Here is a 15,695-nt window from a genome sequence, read left to right on the forward strand (position 1 = left end):
ACTTTCACTGTTAGTGGTTGTCTGCCAAATACTGATCACAAGCTAGGGGAATATTTCAGCCATCTTTGTGTTTGCCACTACATTACTGCTGATGTAGAGAGGGTGGTGTGTGTGCGGGTCACAAAATGTAAATTTGGAAACCTGCTCAGGAGTTCTGAGTCTTTATCATAAATCATCTTCCTTCCCTGCTGAATGCACGGTGAGTACAGTGTAATATAGGTGATATATAAGCCATTTTTCTCCTGCTTCCCAGTTCATATATCTCTTTTATTCCTCCTTGGTGGACAAGAAATAACCTGTTGACAAAGATTCACACACTGCTCACAATGATACAGTGCAGTTACGCTTTGAATTCCTTGAGCCTCAGAAAAAATATTTCTGACAAGAAAAAGATATCAAGATAAATCTCAGTGGGCTTCACAGAAGTCTGACGTTCCCGTATCTGCGCCAGACAGCTGAGCTGCTGCTTTCTGATCCGGGTTCAGCTCTCACCAGGCTGCAGCGGCTCCAGGGGCCCCAGTCGTTGAGGACGCAGTCCTCGGGGCAGGGCAGCCGGCTCTCCCTGGCCCCCAGAGGCATCTCCTCCGGGTCACACAGGTAGTCCTCCACAGACTCCGACGGCCCGTCTATGGTGTTGAGCATGCACCTGTGGGATTGGTGGACAAACACTGAATTTGACCTTATTTTAGCTGCTTTTATGCTCCAGAGAACAAAATAGTCAGACATTATGTTTTAACTGGATACAGAGTTGGCAAGAACATGAAGTACTTGACCACCTATGTGTTTCTCAAGTTCGTCTGAAGGACACCAGGGCTCTAACTTAAGGAGTCCCAACTTCCAGGGGATGGTGAAAAAAAATTATCAGTAACAATAACAAATACATTTTGGGACTGTAGCGGGTAGGAAGGTAGACCTGGGATAAAAAAAATAAATACAACTGCAATTAAACCACAACATTAATCTGACAATGTTGTCAATGTAGAATTGCAATTGTACACAATCCAGGAATGTGCAAGCACTCTGCCACACACACTAACACGAGCACACACAGCGAGAAGATGAACTGCGGCTGTCAGACAGTTACAATGGCGTCCCGAAGGGGTGGTAGGATTTTACCCTTTCCGGTGTCACTGCCGGCCTAACTGGTAAAACGTACCGCGGAAGAGACAAAAGACAAAGACGGGGACAATCTCGCTCTCTAAAATTGATTTATGAATTCAATGCACGCGATATGAATAAATCAAAGAATGCATGTATGCTAATATATAATGTAATCATTTCCATGGTGTTTTATTTATGCCATGCATCGAATTTAATTATGGGAACAATTTTATTTTGTCATTTTATAATTGGGACGGCCAGACTTCGGAACGGTTTAAATTGTTTGTTGGGGAAGTTCGGGACGGTGGTGAAAAACGTAAAGTTAGAGACCTGCACAAACTCCAATGGCTACAGAGGGTCAATGTAAACACAGACTGGTTAAATTAAACACCTGAAAGTAAGTTACACCCTTCTTTTTACTTTCATTTTATGTTTTAACCAAGTAAATTCATCTAGAACATTACAACGCATAAATGGATACAGTATCCTGGCTTTACTCAACTGCCGCAGCCACATTTTTAGAATTTCTTCATCCAAATTACAGCTTTTTATCCTCCAGCAGAGAAGATAAAGAGGAGGTGACTGACACTATTTTCACTGATAATGTCACCTGCTCTAAAGAGCAGAGACTTAACTGAGGTCATTAGTACTCACTGTGATTGTAAATCAGCCATCTAAGCATTGAACCACCAACAATCATGAAAAGCCATTACCCTTGATCATTACAAGGGACACGGATGCTGATATCTCATGACGTCCCTGTGTCTTATCATCTGTATGTGTTTTTAATCCACTGTTTTTACAGGATCACGATGGTTTGGTTCTACATGCCTCATTAACCATCTAATCACAGTCTTGTGAGTCTATATAGTCTAATTACAATGTGTGTCTTGGCATCATGAATTACACAAATCCAAAAGTTTGAGTTCCACCCGAAAGGATTTGTCAGTGTGTCGATTGTTGACTGTCAGCTGAATTATGATAGACAGGTTAGCCCAGATCTTTTGCATGTTTTTTTCTTCCAAAAACGTGCATAACTTCACACAAAGCAGTCAAATTTGAATAAAAATTAGCATGCGTCAGCCTTAGTAGCGGTCTGACAGCCTGCAACTGCTGTAGATTAATCTACAAAATATATATTTTTTCTGATTAATAATAATAATTATAATAAACGTAACTAACAAGTGCTCATCGCATGTTCCAAAAGCCCAAGGTGATGTCTTCATATTGCTTGTTTTTTACAGATAAAGAGGTTTCTGCATGATGGCGCTGCTACATAATACAGTTTATACAGGATACATCCTAGTCAGTGTATTAACATTACATACAGTAACTTACAGGGAGAAGCAGACAGGAGTATTGCTATTGATGCCACATTAGTTCAGATCCGAAAGTCACATAATAACACAAACAAACTATAACCTATCGAGGCAACGGAAGACCAGCAACTCCCGTGTCCTACGAGGTAAAATAACTGTTTTTGTCAATGGAGTCTGGTGGCTTTGAAGACAGTTCTCCGTCTGAAAGGGCTGTCTGATGGCAAGATAAAGTGGTGAAAATATTCTAAATATAGCGTACACTTAAACTTATATCAATTTTTTTTTTTTAAGGTGGCTAAAATACCATTTTCTGCTGCTCCCGTCCACAGCCACTTTTCCTCGCCGTCATTTCCAAACTTAGCACAGCTAACGTTGACTCAGCTTGTACTAGCGTTCACATTATTCATAACCTTTCTTTGGTAACCTACGTCAGTGTTTTTTGCTATCAGCTGAGTGAGCGTTTCCATTTGAAAAACCCAGAAAATAACGCAGATGGACCTGCCCTTTAATTAAAAAAGCAATTCATTATCAGCATTTCTGATGATCAATGTTCAGTTGACTGACATCAACTAATCGGCTAACCATCGCAGCGCTAATATACACTACTATTAATAGTTATGCATCTACTAATGTACAGTATACAAAGAATATAAACCTAGTAGGACAGACGGCTAGATATATACCTGACTTTTCTGGTCTGGACGCCTTCGCCGCAGTTCTCTTTTAAGTCCACGTTGCTGACTTTCCACACGCTCCACGGCTCGGCCAGCCACACATACTGATTACAGTCGCTCTGACACGGCACCACTTCATACACCTGAGGACAGAAAAACATTATTTATGTGCTTAACGTGTTCTCGATATACTTTAAAGTAGATACAACAGCAAGTCAAAGGGAGCAGATTGGTAGTTTTTCCTTCTGGGTTGAGCCAACTCATGGTTATAATCATCATACTCGTGAAAAAAAAGTGGCCTCTGTAATCTATATTTCTATAAATATATTTCCTCTTAGCCCTGCAAGTTTGTCAGTTAAGTTTTGCCTAATACACGGTGATTCTTTGGCTCAGCTCTCTGAGGTTTAACTCAGCCAACAAGATTATTTCTGACTCTGAGAAATGTCAGTATAAATAAAACTCCAATCTGATAGTATCTTGTTTACTTACAGTGAGGATATTGTGACTGTTTACATCTATCTGTCAGTGACCCACTGACATCAGTGACACTTAACATCTGCGACTACATTTACAAATAGCTGAGGAAAGCGGCTCTTACCTGGGCCTGTAGCGATGAGTCACATCCAGCAAGCATCGGGGTGGATTAAAAGGAGACAGACGGATTAATGAGCACATGCCAACTGTTCATATAGTGCAGAACCTATGATTAATGCAACATTCGAGAGGACATAATCAGAAAAGCCTCTGGCATAAATACCTGTGTGAACTTAGCAGATACACACACACACACACACACTGGCAGACGTGGATCAACACAACCTTAATCTGCATCTGCTGATGCTCACAGGCCTGGAAAGCATTTCATTTTTGCAAATCATGGAAACCTTAAGGTATCAACTGGCACACGTTGGGGCATTAATATGGTGGATGGGATCCATTTATAGCACCCAATGCTTTTTGTACTGTCGCTGCTCAGCAAAAAATGAGTGCAGCAATAATGAGGGGAAGGTAGAGGAAAGCTCTGCAGACTCAAGCTTATTATTCATTAATAATTAATTCCTTTCTCTCCCTCTCTCCAGTGTTGGATACGTATAATGTGTATCACGCTTGTAATAAGTATAAATATATTGTAGCGCAGCTGATAAATATTCAGGAATCAGGTTTTTATCTCAGGCCTAGTCCACATGTATATGGGTATTTTTGAAAATGGTGTATTCCCCCCTTCGTTCTGAAAAAAAAAATCACATCCACATGAGCATCCAGACAAAGGCACAAAAACATTTGAAGCGCTGTAAAAGCCAGTGGGCAGGTTGGGCCACACACACCGGTGACATTGGCAGTGGCCTACGTAGCGCATTCTGACGCCTGTGATCATCAATATAGTGGAATAGTAACCGCACTTTTATGTGTAAACATGTAACGAGTCCTGTTAGCAAGGTTATTTGGCCACGTCCGCCGTTAATGGATGTATTTATGCCGCCGTTGCACGACATGTCATCTCATTAGTTATTAACACAAAGGAGATAACGGCGCACACAGCTGAAAACTCAGTTTTCAAAAGCTCCGTTTTCAGTGACCTAAAATGCCGTTTTGTTGTGGACAAAGGGACAAACCGAATAGAAAAAGCTTACATTTATAAAAACAATACACATGTGCGTGAGGACAAGGCCTCTATATCCTGCTCAGCCACCAATTCACACTTCAAAACTGAGCTTGAGTTTCAGCGTCTTTACCTGGTTGATGTGGTCCAGTTTGGGACACGGCCGGCCACCGTTGTAAGGTTTCTCTCGAAGCCATTTGGAGCGAACTTTGACTCCGCTGCCGCAGGACTTGCTGCAGCGTGACCAGTTGGACCATTCACTGAGTTTACAGTCTGAGGGACAGGGGATGATGCACGCCTCCTCAATATAACCTGCAAAGAAGACAAACAAAAAGATGTGTTTTGCAGGAATTAAACTAATATGTTGGTGGCTTTGTTTTTTTGGCTTTGTGACCTATAAAGTAAAAGGGATGATTATTTGTGCACACACATATCAGAGGATAAACTGAAAGACAAAATGATTATTTGCTACTTTTCAGTCTGTTTCATTGAATGACTAGAGAGCATACTGTAGTCTGTTATTAATTATTTCAGAAGGGAAACGCATTAACCAGAAAATTGAAATTAGCTTTGAAATAAAACCTTTGTTCTCTCTGGATCCCACCAGCAGGCTTTTAGCCTCTCAGCCTCCAGGTTGAGAATGACTGCTTCGGAGAAAAATGGCCTTGGCCGGTTCTTGAATCCCTTAGAAGAATTTTGTTTTCATTATCTAGTATGAAACTACATTTGTCCTAATTCCCAAAGGTTAGTTTTTATTTTCGATCCAACAAACAAGTATTAAAGTTCAAGAACTCTGTAAATGCTAGATGGGGAAAAATACCCAGCTGTAGGAGAAAACTATTAACCAATACTTCACAAACTAATCTAAATGCACTTATTGATTTTTAGCCCAGCGGAATGAAAACAGGGACCACATCTAAAGGCACAATTATATGGGCTGTTATATATAAAAGTCTAAAAGTCTACCAAAGGACAGGTTGGGCCTCGCTGTAAGCTTCATTATTTCAATCTATTTTCACTCAGCTCTCAGGGTCATGACACAGTCAACAGAGCTGGTTTTAAGAATCTCATTCCGCTTTTAACTTGTGTTTTTCTGTCTCTTTCACCATCTGTGGGCTTTGATTCCATCCGCTTTCTCCAGTGCACACAGGCCAAGGTTCAGTCAAATATGTTGACAAAATATTACTACTCTGAACTTTTGTCTGTGTCCATAACAACATGTGTTTTTTTTTTCACTTGCTAGATTAAAGTCTGTTTAGTAGACGGAACCTAATACATCTTTTTAGGCTTGTGTAACAGCACTGGTCTGTAAATCAGTTTAGCCTTTGATTAAGAAAATCGATGAGGTGAATGAGCCGGTAAAGTGGAGTGTCTAACCACTTCCTCTGTCTGATGTGGGCTCTTTCAGACGGCTTTGCTCTTTAGTGAGAGACATTTGGTGCCACACTGACTGACTTGCTGAAAACACAATTCCCACGATTTTAGATAACAAGTTTCAGAGGAATCCCACAGTGGCCAGTCAGTCCTTCCCAATCAATCGTGTCAATGTGAGTAATTTTTCTCACTTTTTTAACCTGTGGAAAAGTCTTGCTGAGCACATATGTTCTACTGTAGCTATCCACTGCTGGCCACTGAGCTTTGCTAGACGAAATGGAGAATAAGTAGATGGTACGGCTGCACAATTAATCAAAAATTAATCACTATTACGATTTTAGCTTTAGCAAAATTAAATGACCATGACTGTGATATTGACGTGTAAATGGAGCCACCAGGGGGCAATTGAGATGTTTTGGTTTCTCTTTCGGGGAGCTGTCATGCCGCTGCACGTGCATCCTGCAGCAGCAGCCTGTGAAAAATGTCCTGAATGTTGCAGCTGCAGTCAAGAGTAGAAGAGTAATATACTATATAATACTCGCTAAATGAAAATGCACCGAATTCAGGTGAAGAAGAACCTTATTTTAAGCCTTATTTTGATACAAAGATGTGTTAATTAGCAGGACTGTAGCACAGCATGGAAGTGAAAGCAGCGCTTTGTTGATTTAAATGTAAAAGTGCAATAAAAATATTTCGTCCCTAAAATCAATGAATAATTGTGATAAATAATCGTGAACTCATTATTGATCTAAATAACTTCATCACCATTTTGGCCATAACTGTGCAGCCCTACTAGAGGGGAGAGTGGTAGTTATTTCAAAAAATGATTTGAACAAGTGATGTCCCATTCTCAAAGTCTGAACATATCCGGTCATGTTCAGACCAAAAATAGCAATGCATTAAAAGAAATAGATAGAGAAATAAACACATTCGCTGTGTTGGTGTGGGCGTGCTGCTAAAGGTACTGTTGAGAAGATGAAATACAATTCAGAAAGTCCAGTTTGAGTAACACACCCACACATTTTAAGGCTTATCAGACGCTAAAAACACTGCACAACAGCTACTGATAATACAATGAGACAGGATCTTACAGCTCTGGAAAGTTACCACGGCGACTATCACTTTATCCTTGATGAGCGCAAGGTACACAGTAGAATTATGCTGTTTGTGTTGTAAAGTCATTTATCAGGAATTTGAACTCTATGTTGCTGCAGCTAGTTTGAACGTTTTTGCCAGATGACCCTGACTATTTTTTTTGACAGAGCCCCCTGTAGTGGTTTAATTGAAATCAACAGGAAGGCTGATTTGTTTTTTGATGCAGTGCAAATATTGGTCTGAACGCAGCATTAGCATCACTTAGGATGGGTGGGGGTTTGTCACTAAGGACAATGTGTACATGAGCAACCCGTTCTCACTCCCAACTCGTCAGATACCGCCGTTTGGTAAGTGCCCCTCAGCATCGGAAACTGATGTTGGCATGAGACTAACCATATCAATCTGGCAACCAAAACCGAACAAACCTGAGTCCGCTTACAATTAAAATAATCTCATATTCCTGGGAGTCCTTTAGTTTTTCTCTTTTGTTACCCTCTTTCAGCATAGCTACAGACCAATGCTGCTAAAGGTGGTAGCCTCTTGCTCAAAAACACTTTAGGAAGATGGATGATTGGAGCTTAAAAACAGGGTCTAAACTTGGCTTAGCTGGAGAGGAGCGTTGAAGGGTGTGTTGACCCAAAACTGAGCAGTACGATTCCTTGAAGCTAATATGATTAAAAAATAAAACGTCTACTTAATCCAGTCAGGACGAGAGTCCTGGCAGCACTCTGACACCGACTAAATGCGCAGTGACATAACGATCACATCCATACACATGCATGCACACATGCACTTCTGCCTGACCTCCTTACACTCGGTTGCCCATGAGACCAGATCAGCGTCACTACATCAGCACCTTGCTGACTACAACATGACCTCTGAAATAATCCTCATCACCTTTGACCTCCCACTGTAAGTCCTGGAGTCAAGTCCAGTCATTTTAAATCACTGACACCGTCACTTTAAGTTCACCCACAGTGCAAACGCTGCATCACCTCGGCCTGTGGTTAAGTTGTAGTTCAACTGATATAAACTTGTTAGGTGTCGTGCCAGGCTCCCAGGGAGGTCTTGGGTCGAGTCCAGGTAGAAGATCACTCCTTTTTGCCTTTAGAAGTCAACTTGTAACCTGGCACAACCTCCTGCTGTAATTCCCAAAGCAGTTGTAACTGCTGACTGCTCAACTTCACCTGAGATGTTAACAATTTCCCTGCCCAGCCAGCTCTTGAAGCTCCCCGAGATAAATGGGATATGCACTGAAATGCCTCTGGAAGTAGACCAGCTTTCTAACAACAGCCAAAACCAACATCAACATTTTGCTGAGAACATAAGCAAACATAAAAATTAATCTGTGCTTTACCATTATTCCCAGCATGGTAATGCCCTGTTGTTATTTTCTATTTGCACATTGCAGGAACCCACTGGCATTCCAATTAGGGCTGTGCAATTAATCAAATTTCAATTTCAATTACAATTTTGGCTTCCACCGATTATGAAAACAAGACAATCAACATAAAATGATTATTGTGCCGCATTCCGTTTTCGCAATGACGCTCTGGTTTTGTCTTGTGTCATAAATCAAACGCACCCCTTTCCTTTACAGCGGTGTGCTTTCGCCCCGCTCGGCAGGTCAGGGACGGCCGCTCGGCGTGGGAGGATCCCCTCATGGGAACTCTCCCAAGCCGGCCGTATTTCCTCTGTAATGGTGTGCCACGACTGGCTCGAGGCAGGCATGGAAAGGCCTGGGGTAAAGTTGGCGCTTTACAGCAGACCTCGCCGCTCAGTGCACGTTGTGCCCTTTCTCCCTGTGGGGAGGGACAGAGCTCCCTGCTCCTGGCGCAACTGTCAACCGGGTTGGACTGTCCTCAGTGCTGCAATGTTGGCAACCCACCTGACTCCTTTTGTAACACGCACCTTGTCTCGTTTACCATGTTTTGTGGTTGTGATCTTTTTTGCAGTGTCATCACTATTCATATCCAACCAATGTGTTTATGATTCAATTTAATAGAGCTCAAAGTTCTGCATAGATCTAGCTTTTTAATTTTGCTCTCAAAGTGCACCAGATTGATACATTTAACTTTAAAATGTAAACTACAAAAGTTTCTTTCTAAATGCATGATGTTAATGAGTAATCCTGTTAAATAATTTTGATCTCAATATTGACCAAAATAATGTTGATTATGATTTTTGCCATAATCAAGCAGCTCTAATTCCTAGCATGTTGAAGGAACCTGTAAGTGATATTTTGACGCAGAAATAGAAGACAACCACAAAATATGGCACATATAAAAAGTGCAGGAGATTGATCACCTGCACGGTCAACCATTTGCTAAATTCCCTGAAGCTCCATAACTTCTTGGAATCTCTGGCATTTCTCCCAGAAATTTTCTAACCCAATCATATTCCAGAGGTTTCAGTTTAGTTTTGTAGAAGCTGTTTAGACAAATAAGATTGTGTTTTCTTTAAACATGGCTTGTTTCAGTGAGACAATTCCTGAATTTCCTCTCTGGGTATCAATACAGACTTATCTTATCTCATCTTACAATGCAGTTTATTAATATGCATTTCTCACTGTCATTATATTTAACTTCATATTTACATTTTTTTTGTCTGTAACCTTTAAACATTAATTTGTGTACTGTAATGCTACAATGAGCAAAATGTTTGAGTAAAATAACTAATTAATTATTAGGGCTGGCAATCAATTAAAATATTTAATCGCGATTAATTGCACATTTTTTATCTGTTCAAAATGTACCTTAAAGGAAGATTTGTCAAGTATTTAATACTCCTACCAACATGGGAGTGGGCAAATATGTTGCTTTATACAAATGTATGTATATATCTATTATTAGAAATCAATTAACAACACAAAACAATGACACATATTGTCCAGAAACCCTCACAGGTACTGCATTAAGCATAAAAAAATGCTCAAATCATAACAGGCAACAACAGCTGTCAGTGTGTCAGTGTGCTGACTTGACTATGACTTGCCCCCATACTGCATGTGATTACCATAAAGTGGGCATGTCTCTAGAGGGGAGACTTGTGGGGACCCATAGAACCCATTTTCATTCACATATTTTGAGGTCAGAGGTCAAGGGACTCCCTTGAGAATGACCTTGACAGTTTTTCCTGGCCAAAATTTAGCTTAAGTTTGGAGCGATATTTAGTCTCCTTTGCGACAAGCTAGAATGACATGGTTGGTATCAATGGATTTCTTAAGTTTTCTTTTTTCATGTGATATCAGTATCTTCACTCTATCTTTAAGCTAGAGCCCACTACAACCTAAAAATCACAAGTTGCTTTGACGCATTAAAGAAATTAGTGGCGTTGAAATTAACACGTTTTTATCTTGTTAACTTTGACAGCCCTGTAAATTATACATGCTTTTGGTAGGACCAATATCAATTAAACCAATCACATGAGGAACATATCTTTTTAAATATAGAATCAATAGAAATGCCCATGCTGGATTGAGGTTTATACCCAAAACAGAAAATAATGGAACTTTTCCTCAAATATTTTTTACTTTCTTTTTACACCTGCAAGGATCCACTAGCATGCCGGGCCCCTGGGTGCCCATCGAGGACACCCTGATGGAAGATCGTGCCACCCTTTATTTCTGCCCATCCAGCCAGGAATAAAGTCCGTCTGAGTCACCGTAGTGTTGGCCTCTGAAACCAAATTTCATCTGCTCTATGGGTGTGTGGCCTGAGAAGCTTTACACGAACCTTAAGGCTCCAGGGATCACCCAACATTACAGCTTGATTTTTGACCTGTTACACCCCCTGCACCACAACCATCTCCAAGGCAACGGGGACAGTCTAATCCCTGGGTGCTCTGAAAATAACTATGGAGGAATAAGAAAGTCACCATAGGCCAGAAGGACCCTTTGATGTACATAACTAACCTTAACAGACGCCGAGCTTAGTCCTCAAACCTTCACAGCACACTGCCTACATGTTGTAACACTCAAAACAGCGTAAGCTCAATTATACGGCACAGGCTCTCAGTGTGTTTTTCTTATTCCAGATATGGGTCGTCATGCACCAACAAATCTGTTCTCTGCAGTACTGCTCAAGTTCACAGGTCCTCAGCAAGATGCTTGCCCTTAAGCCTTACCCTCTACGGCTCCCCAGAGTGACTGCATTCCCTCCTCCTTCACCACATCCTGCGAAGACGAGGCCAAGGCCCCCTGAGCCATCCAGTGATATTAAGTCATGGTAAAGGTCAAAAGCATCACAGGTCACTTATAGTCATAAATATGAAAACTATATGAGTCATGTCACATAAGATCAGATAAAATAAGATAGTCCTTTATTAGTCCCACAGCAGGGAAATTTGCAGGATTAGATAGATAAGATATAGTAAGTAAGCTTGTAAGTAGCAGGGACTTGTTACAATATTGCATAATGTTGATGGTAGTAGTTACATCTATCCTGGATGATAGAGTGTCGCTTTAGACCATCGTTATAATGGTAGACCTACATGATTTCAGTCTTTGGCCTGAGCTGGTACTGTGGCTTGCTCTTGAGTTTCTACCCCCTCAGTCACGACTTGGTTTTGATTATATTGTACATGACATCATACTAATTAGATCTCCTTGTGGCTGACTGCAGCTGGGAACTAATAGAATCAGGAGTTTGTCATTTGGATGTTACTTAGGGGTGTAACCGTCACGGTACGGGGGTCATGGTCCGGTGCGCGCAGAATACACAGTATGTAGATTGATGCATGCAATGTGGAACCAAAGTTCACAAGCGTGTTCCGCCCGGACACTTTTAAGCTGTACGGCATTAGCAACATGTGCTGAGGTTAGCACAAAAAGCGGATTGGCGTGCGATTCAATCACAGTATGGCGAGTGCAAATGAAATGGCACAGATGGAACAACAGAGAAAGAGTTGTGTATACGATGAGGACGGTGTGTTGGCGCTGCCCCATTGTTGTAGGTTATGTGAATGGAAACACATCCAACAGAACATTCAACGACATCATCCAGATGTGCCGATCTTCGGGATGATAAATGTTCGGGTGCTTTGAACGTTTAAATATAGCCAAGGTGAAAATAAATTGACACACTCCTCCTAATGCACAAGTTTTATTTTTCATAGCAGTTTCATAGCATAGCCTGTTGGGCTTGAGTTTGCCATGTTATGATTTGAGCATATTTGTTATGCTAAATGCAGTACCTGGACAATATTTATCATTGTTATGTGTTGTTAATTGATATCCAATAATATATATATAAATACATTTGCAAGCGTATTTGTTCACTCCCATGTTGATTGATATTAAATACTTGACAAATCTCCCTTTAAGGTACATTTTGAACAGATAAAAAATGTGCAATTAATTTACAATTAATCGCGATTAACTATGGACAATTACGGGATTACATATTTTAATCGATTGGCAGCCTTAATATATAATGTACAAATTTCCCAAATCATTTTTTTATATATTAATCTCTGCAGTTCACAATTGTCTTTTTTTTTACTTGCAGCAATGCAAACTCCGACTAAGAGAACTCATTTATTGAGAACTGTTCAGAGCAGCACACAGCGTTATGGAACGAGGCAATCTGAGAAGTGAGCAACACCACGAGGCTTAGATCAACGTGCACTTTTAATGATAATCCCCCTTTTTTCTGTTGATGTCTGTGGAACAGAGAGATAACAGTGGCACAGTTTGCCTGATCGACATCACAGCCGAGGGCACTGTGTCAGCAACAGAGTCGAGGAAGGACCATGTCTCCTCCTCTATCAAGATCAAAAGTGATGATGACTGCGATGCAGAGAATGGCACAGAAAATGAAGGAGGGAGTGGCAGAGAGAACGGAGGAGAAGAGCGGCTGAATGAGAGGGATAAAAGAGAGATTTAATGATATCTTTGAGATTCACATGTACTAACGCCAAGCGTCATGAAAGTGTTTTTGTTTTTGTGTGCACCTCAAGGAACATTTCTTTTTGTCTGAGCTCATTGATGCTTGAAGATGAATGCATGGATGCACACACACACACACACACACACACACACACAAGCTCAAAGACATTCACATAGGTGTAAAAATACACAGAAAATACACAAACACAACAACCCTATCCTTACGACGTGCCCTTGTCACACCCACACCCAGATTAACTGATGCATATCTGAAACTGTGACTCACACAAGGAGACTAAAACCATGTTTATATATGCGCAACACTGATGTATTCATTTGAACATCTTCCGCATTCTATTTCACAGCAATTTCACAACGAGTTTCTGAGCCAGGATTCTTTGCTTGAAGTATTTTGGATCTGAGATAAGACCTTACAACGAGGAGACAAATGATTCTGACAGGAGTGTGCCAGAAAAAGGCCTCCTTACGTGAAATTCAGTATTCGAAATGAGTCGCTAGCCTCCATAGGAGGAGCTTTCATATCTGCTCAAACAAAATCCTTCACTTCAGATGAATATTTAACAGAACAAAAAGTTATTCTTGCATCTGCATTCCAATGTGCTACAGTATTTTTCTCACCTGAAAAACCAAGGAGTTGAGGCTGGAGAGGGAAAACAATACCATATTACGAAGATTTGTACTTCTGTGCTTTCAGGCAAATTTCTGTCAGAGATGCTTACATCATTAGGCCGAGTGTCCAAAGAGCGTTTTTATTTTTCTGAGCGCCAGCGTCTTTTTTCAATTGTTCCCAATGAGGACAGAGTGCATGCGGCCGCCTCCAGAAAAAAAGCTGCTCCCAGTTTATTTTTTTCTGAGCGCTCCAACTTTTTTGTGCGGCCGCTCCGAGCGCTGTTGCAAATCTCTGAACTTTTCAGAAAAGTGCTGGTGACGTCACTGTAGAAATTGGAGGATACCTGAGCTTTATATGTCGGACAGACACAATCATATCAAAGACTGAAAAGCCAGTTTGTCGGAGCAGATCGGTCGGGCGGACGACACTGAATGTTGCTGGTGAGTTTTGTGCTTTTATCACCATACGTGTCGTCTCTGACAGATTGTCCCCCTTGCTCTCGGGCTGTTAGATTGAGCAGTGACCAGCTCATTCATACAAAGTATGAGGGCAAGCATCCTCCGGTTGGTGCTCATGGTGAAGTCGTGGTTAGTCTTAAGACAGTCACATTTTAGTCATTTCATTGTTTTAGTCATTGAAAAGTCATTTGATTTTAGTCAAAATGTTTTCCCTCTTATTAATGAATTAGTCAAATTTATTTCACATCAAATTATCTTATAATTATCTGATGAAAAACACAGGTTGAATGATTAAGAATGCAGCTTTTGCAGTTAGTTTGAGTCCTCCTCATTAATGAGCGCAGTGCTCATTAATGATGTGCAGTTCAGTCGCACCCACCGGTTCGTTATGAGAGCCATATTCGTTACTCAACCACCTGAACCTGACCTGACCCACAAACTACCAACTTTATGCATTATAGTAGCGCAACTGTCAGGATTGAGGTGTGAAACACGAAGGACAGAGACGGACCGAGTACCGCCGCCGTGCATGTGTATGTTTGAGACAGAAAGGTGGAAGGTGACAAAAATAAAGAAAGTATAACATTTTAGTATAACAGCGGTTAGAGTGATATGGTATGTCCCAAGATATTGTTGTTATAGAAACATTAAAAAAACGCTGGGAGCGCTATAAACGCTTTATGGACACACGTCCTCAGTGGTCAAAAGTCAAATTTAAACGGTTAGTTGGCCCAAATTGTGACAATTTCTCACTGACCTTTATAGTGCTATGTAGCCACACAGATAGTTTTGATCACACTGTCAACAGTTTTCATTGGGACTATTTCTCCAGTAAAAAGTAGTTCCAGTGAAACCTAATCACAGCAAATTTTAAATGAGTTATGAAACACCATCTTTCAGCCTGTCCCCACCTCCTGCACACATTTGAAAATCAATGAAAGTGAGGTGGGGGAGTGGAGGGATGTCAGAGTGCATGGCTCTGTGTTAAGCAAGCTGAGTAGCACAGTAGCATGGCTATGGAGAGAGCCAAACCTTTCCCCACTGTGGACCAACATTTTGACTCTTTAAATGACCTACAGTATATTCATGATGTATTCAATTAATCCATTCCTTCATACAGGCAGCCGCTCACCTCTTGAAAGAGAGTACAACATGTCTTTATTTCAAACACAGTTAGTGCTGCAGCTCCTGGAGAACCAAGTTCATGAGATGAGTCTATATTTAATTAGATTTTCTTTATCAGGGAAAAACCAATGCCTGAATGGGTTCTTAACAACTGAATATGTCAAACATTAATATATTCTGTTCATTGATCCGTACAAAAAGCATATCGGACGTACACTGTGAAGACGTGGAATCTTATGTACAGGTGTATTTAATTAAATATTGTTGACCTCTTTACTGAGATAAATGGGACAATTAATCATGATATTGATTTCAGGTAATGTCTCTCAGGCCTTGGGCTAATAACCTCAAAATCTTCAGGATGATGTCATCAAATAGTAGAATGATTTTTGCAGCAGCGGTTAAATCCCCAAACAAAGACACAAGAGTCA

At 40.8% G+C, this 15,695-nt stretch overlaps 1 protein-coding gene across 3 annotated transcripts in view; it reads right to left on the reverse strand.

The window, feature by feature from the left end:
* Positions 1–15,695, reverse strand: part of LOC119496693 (thrombospondin type-1 domain-containing protein 7A) — a 183,193-nt gene that overhangs the window by 39,822 nt on the left and 127,676 nt on the right. For all 3 annotated transcript variants that reach the window (XM_037784190.1, XM_037784191.1, XM_037784189.1), the window contains 4 exons: positions 4,828–5,006; positions 3,693–3,698; positions 3,104–3,237; positions 493–646 (listed from right to left, as the gene is read on the reverse strand). In XM_037784190.1, coding sequence (XP_037640118.1) covers positions 493–646; positions 3,104–3,237; positions 3,693–3,698; positions 4,828–5,006 — 473 coding nt within the window. The remainder of the gene's footprint in view (positions 1–492; positions 647–3,103; positions 3,238–3,692; positions 3,699–4,827; positions 5,007–15,695) is intronic.

The sequence above is a fragment of the Sebastes umbrosus genome, chromosome 11 (assembly GCF_015220745.1).
Source record: "Sebastes umbrosus isolate fSebUmb1 chromosome 11, fSebUmb1.pri, whole genome shotgun sequence".
NCBI lineage: Eukaryota > Metazoa > Chordata > Actinopteri > Perciformes > Sebastidae > Sebastes > Sebastes umbrosus.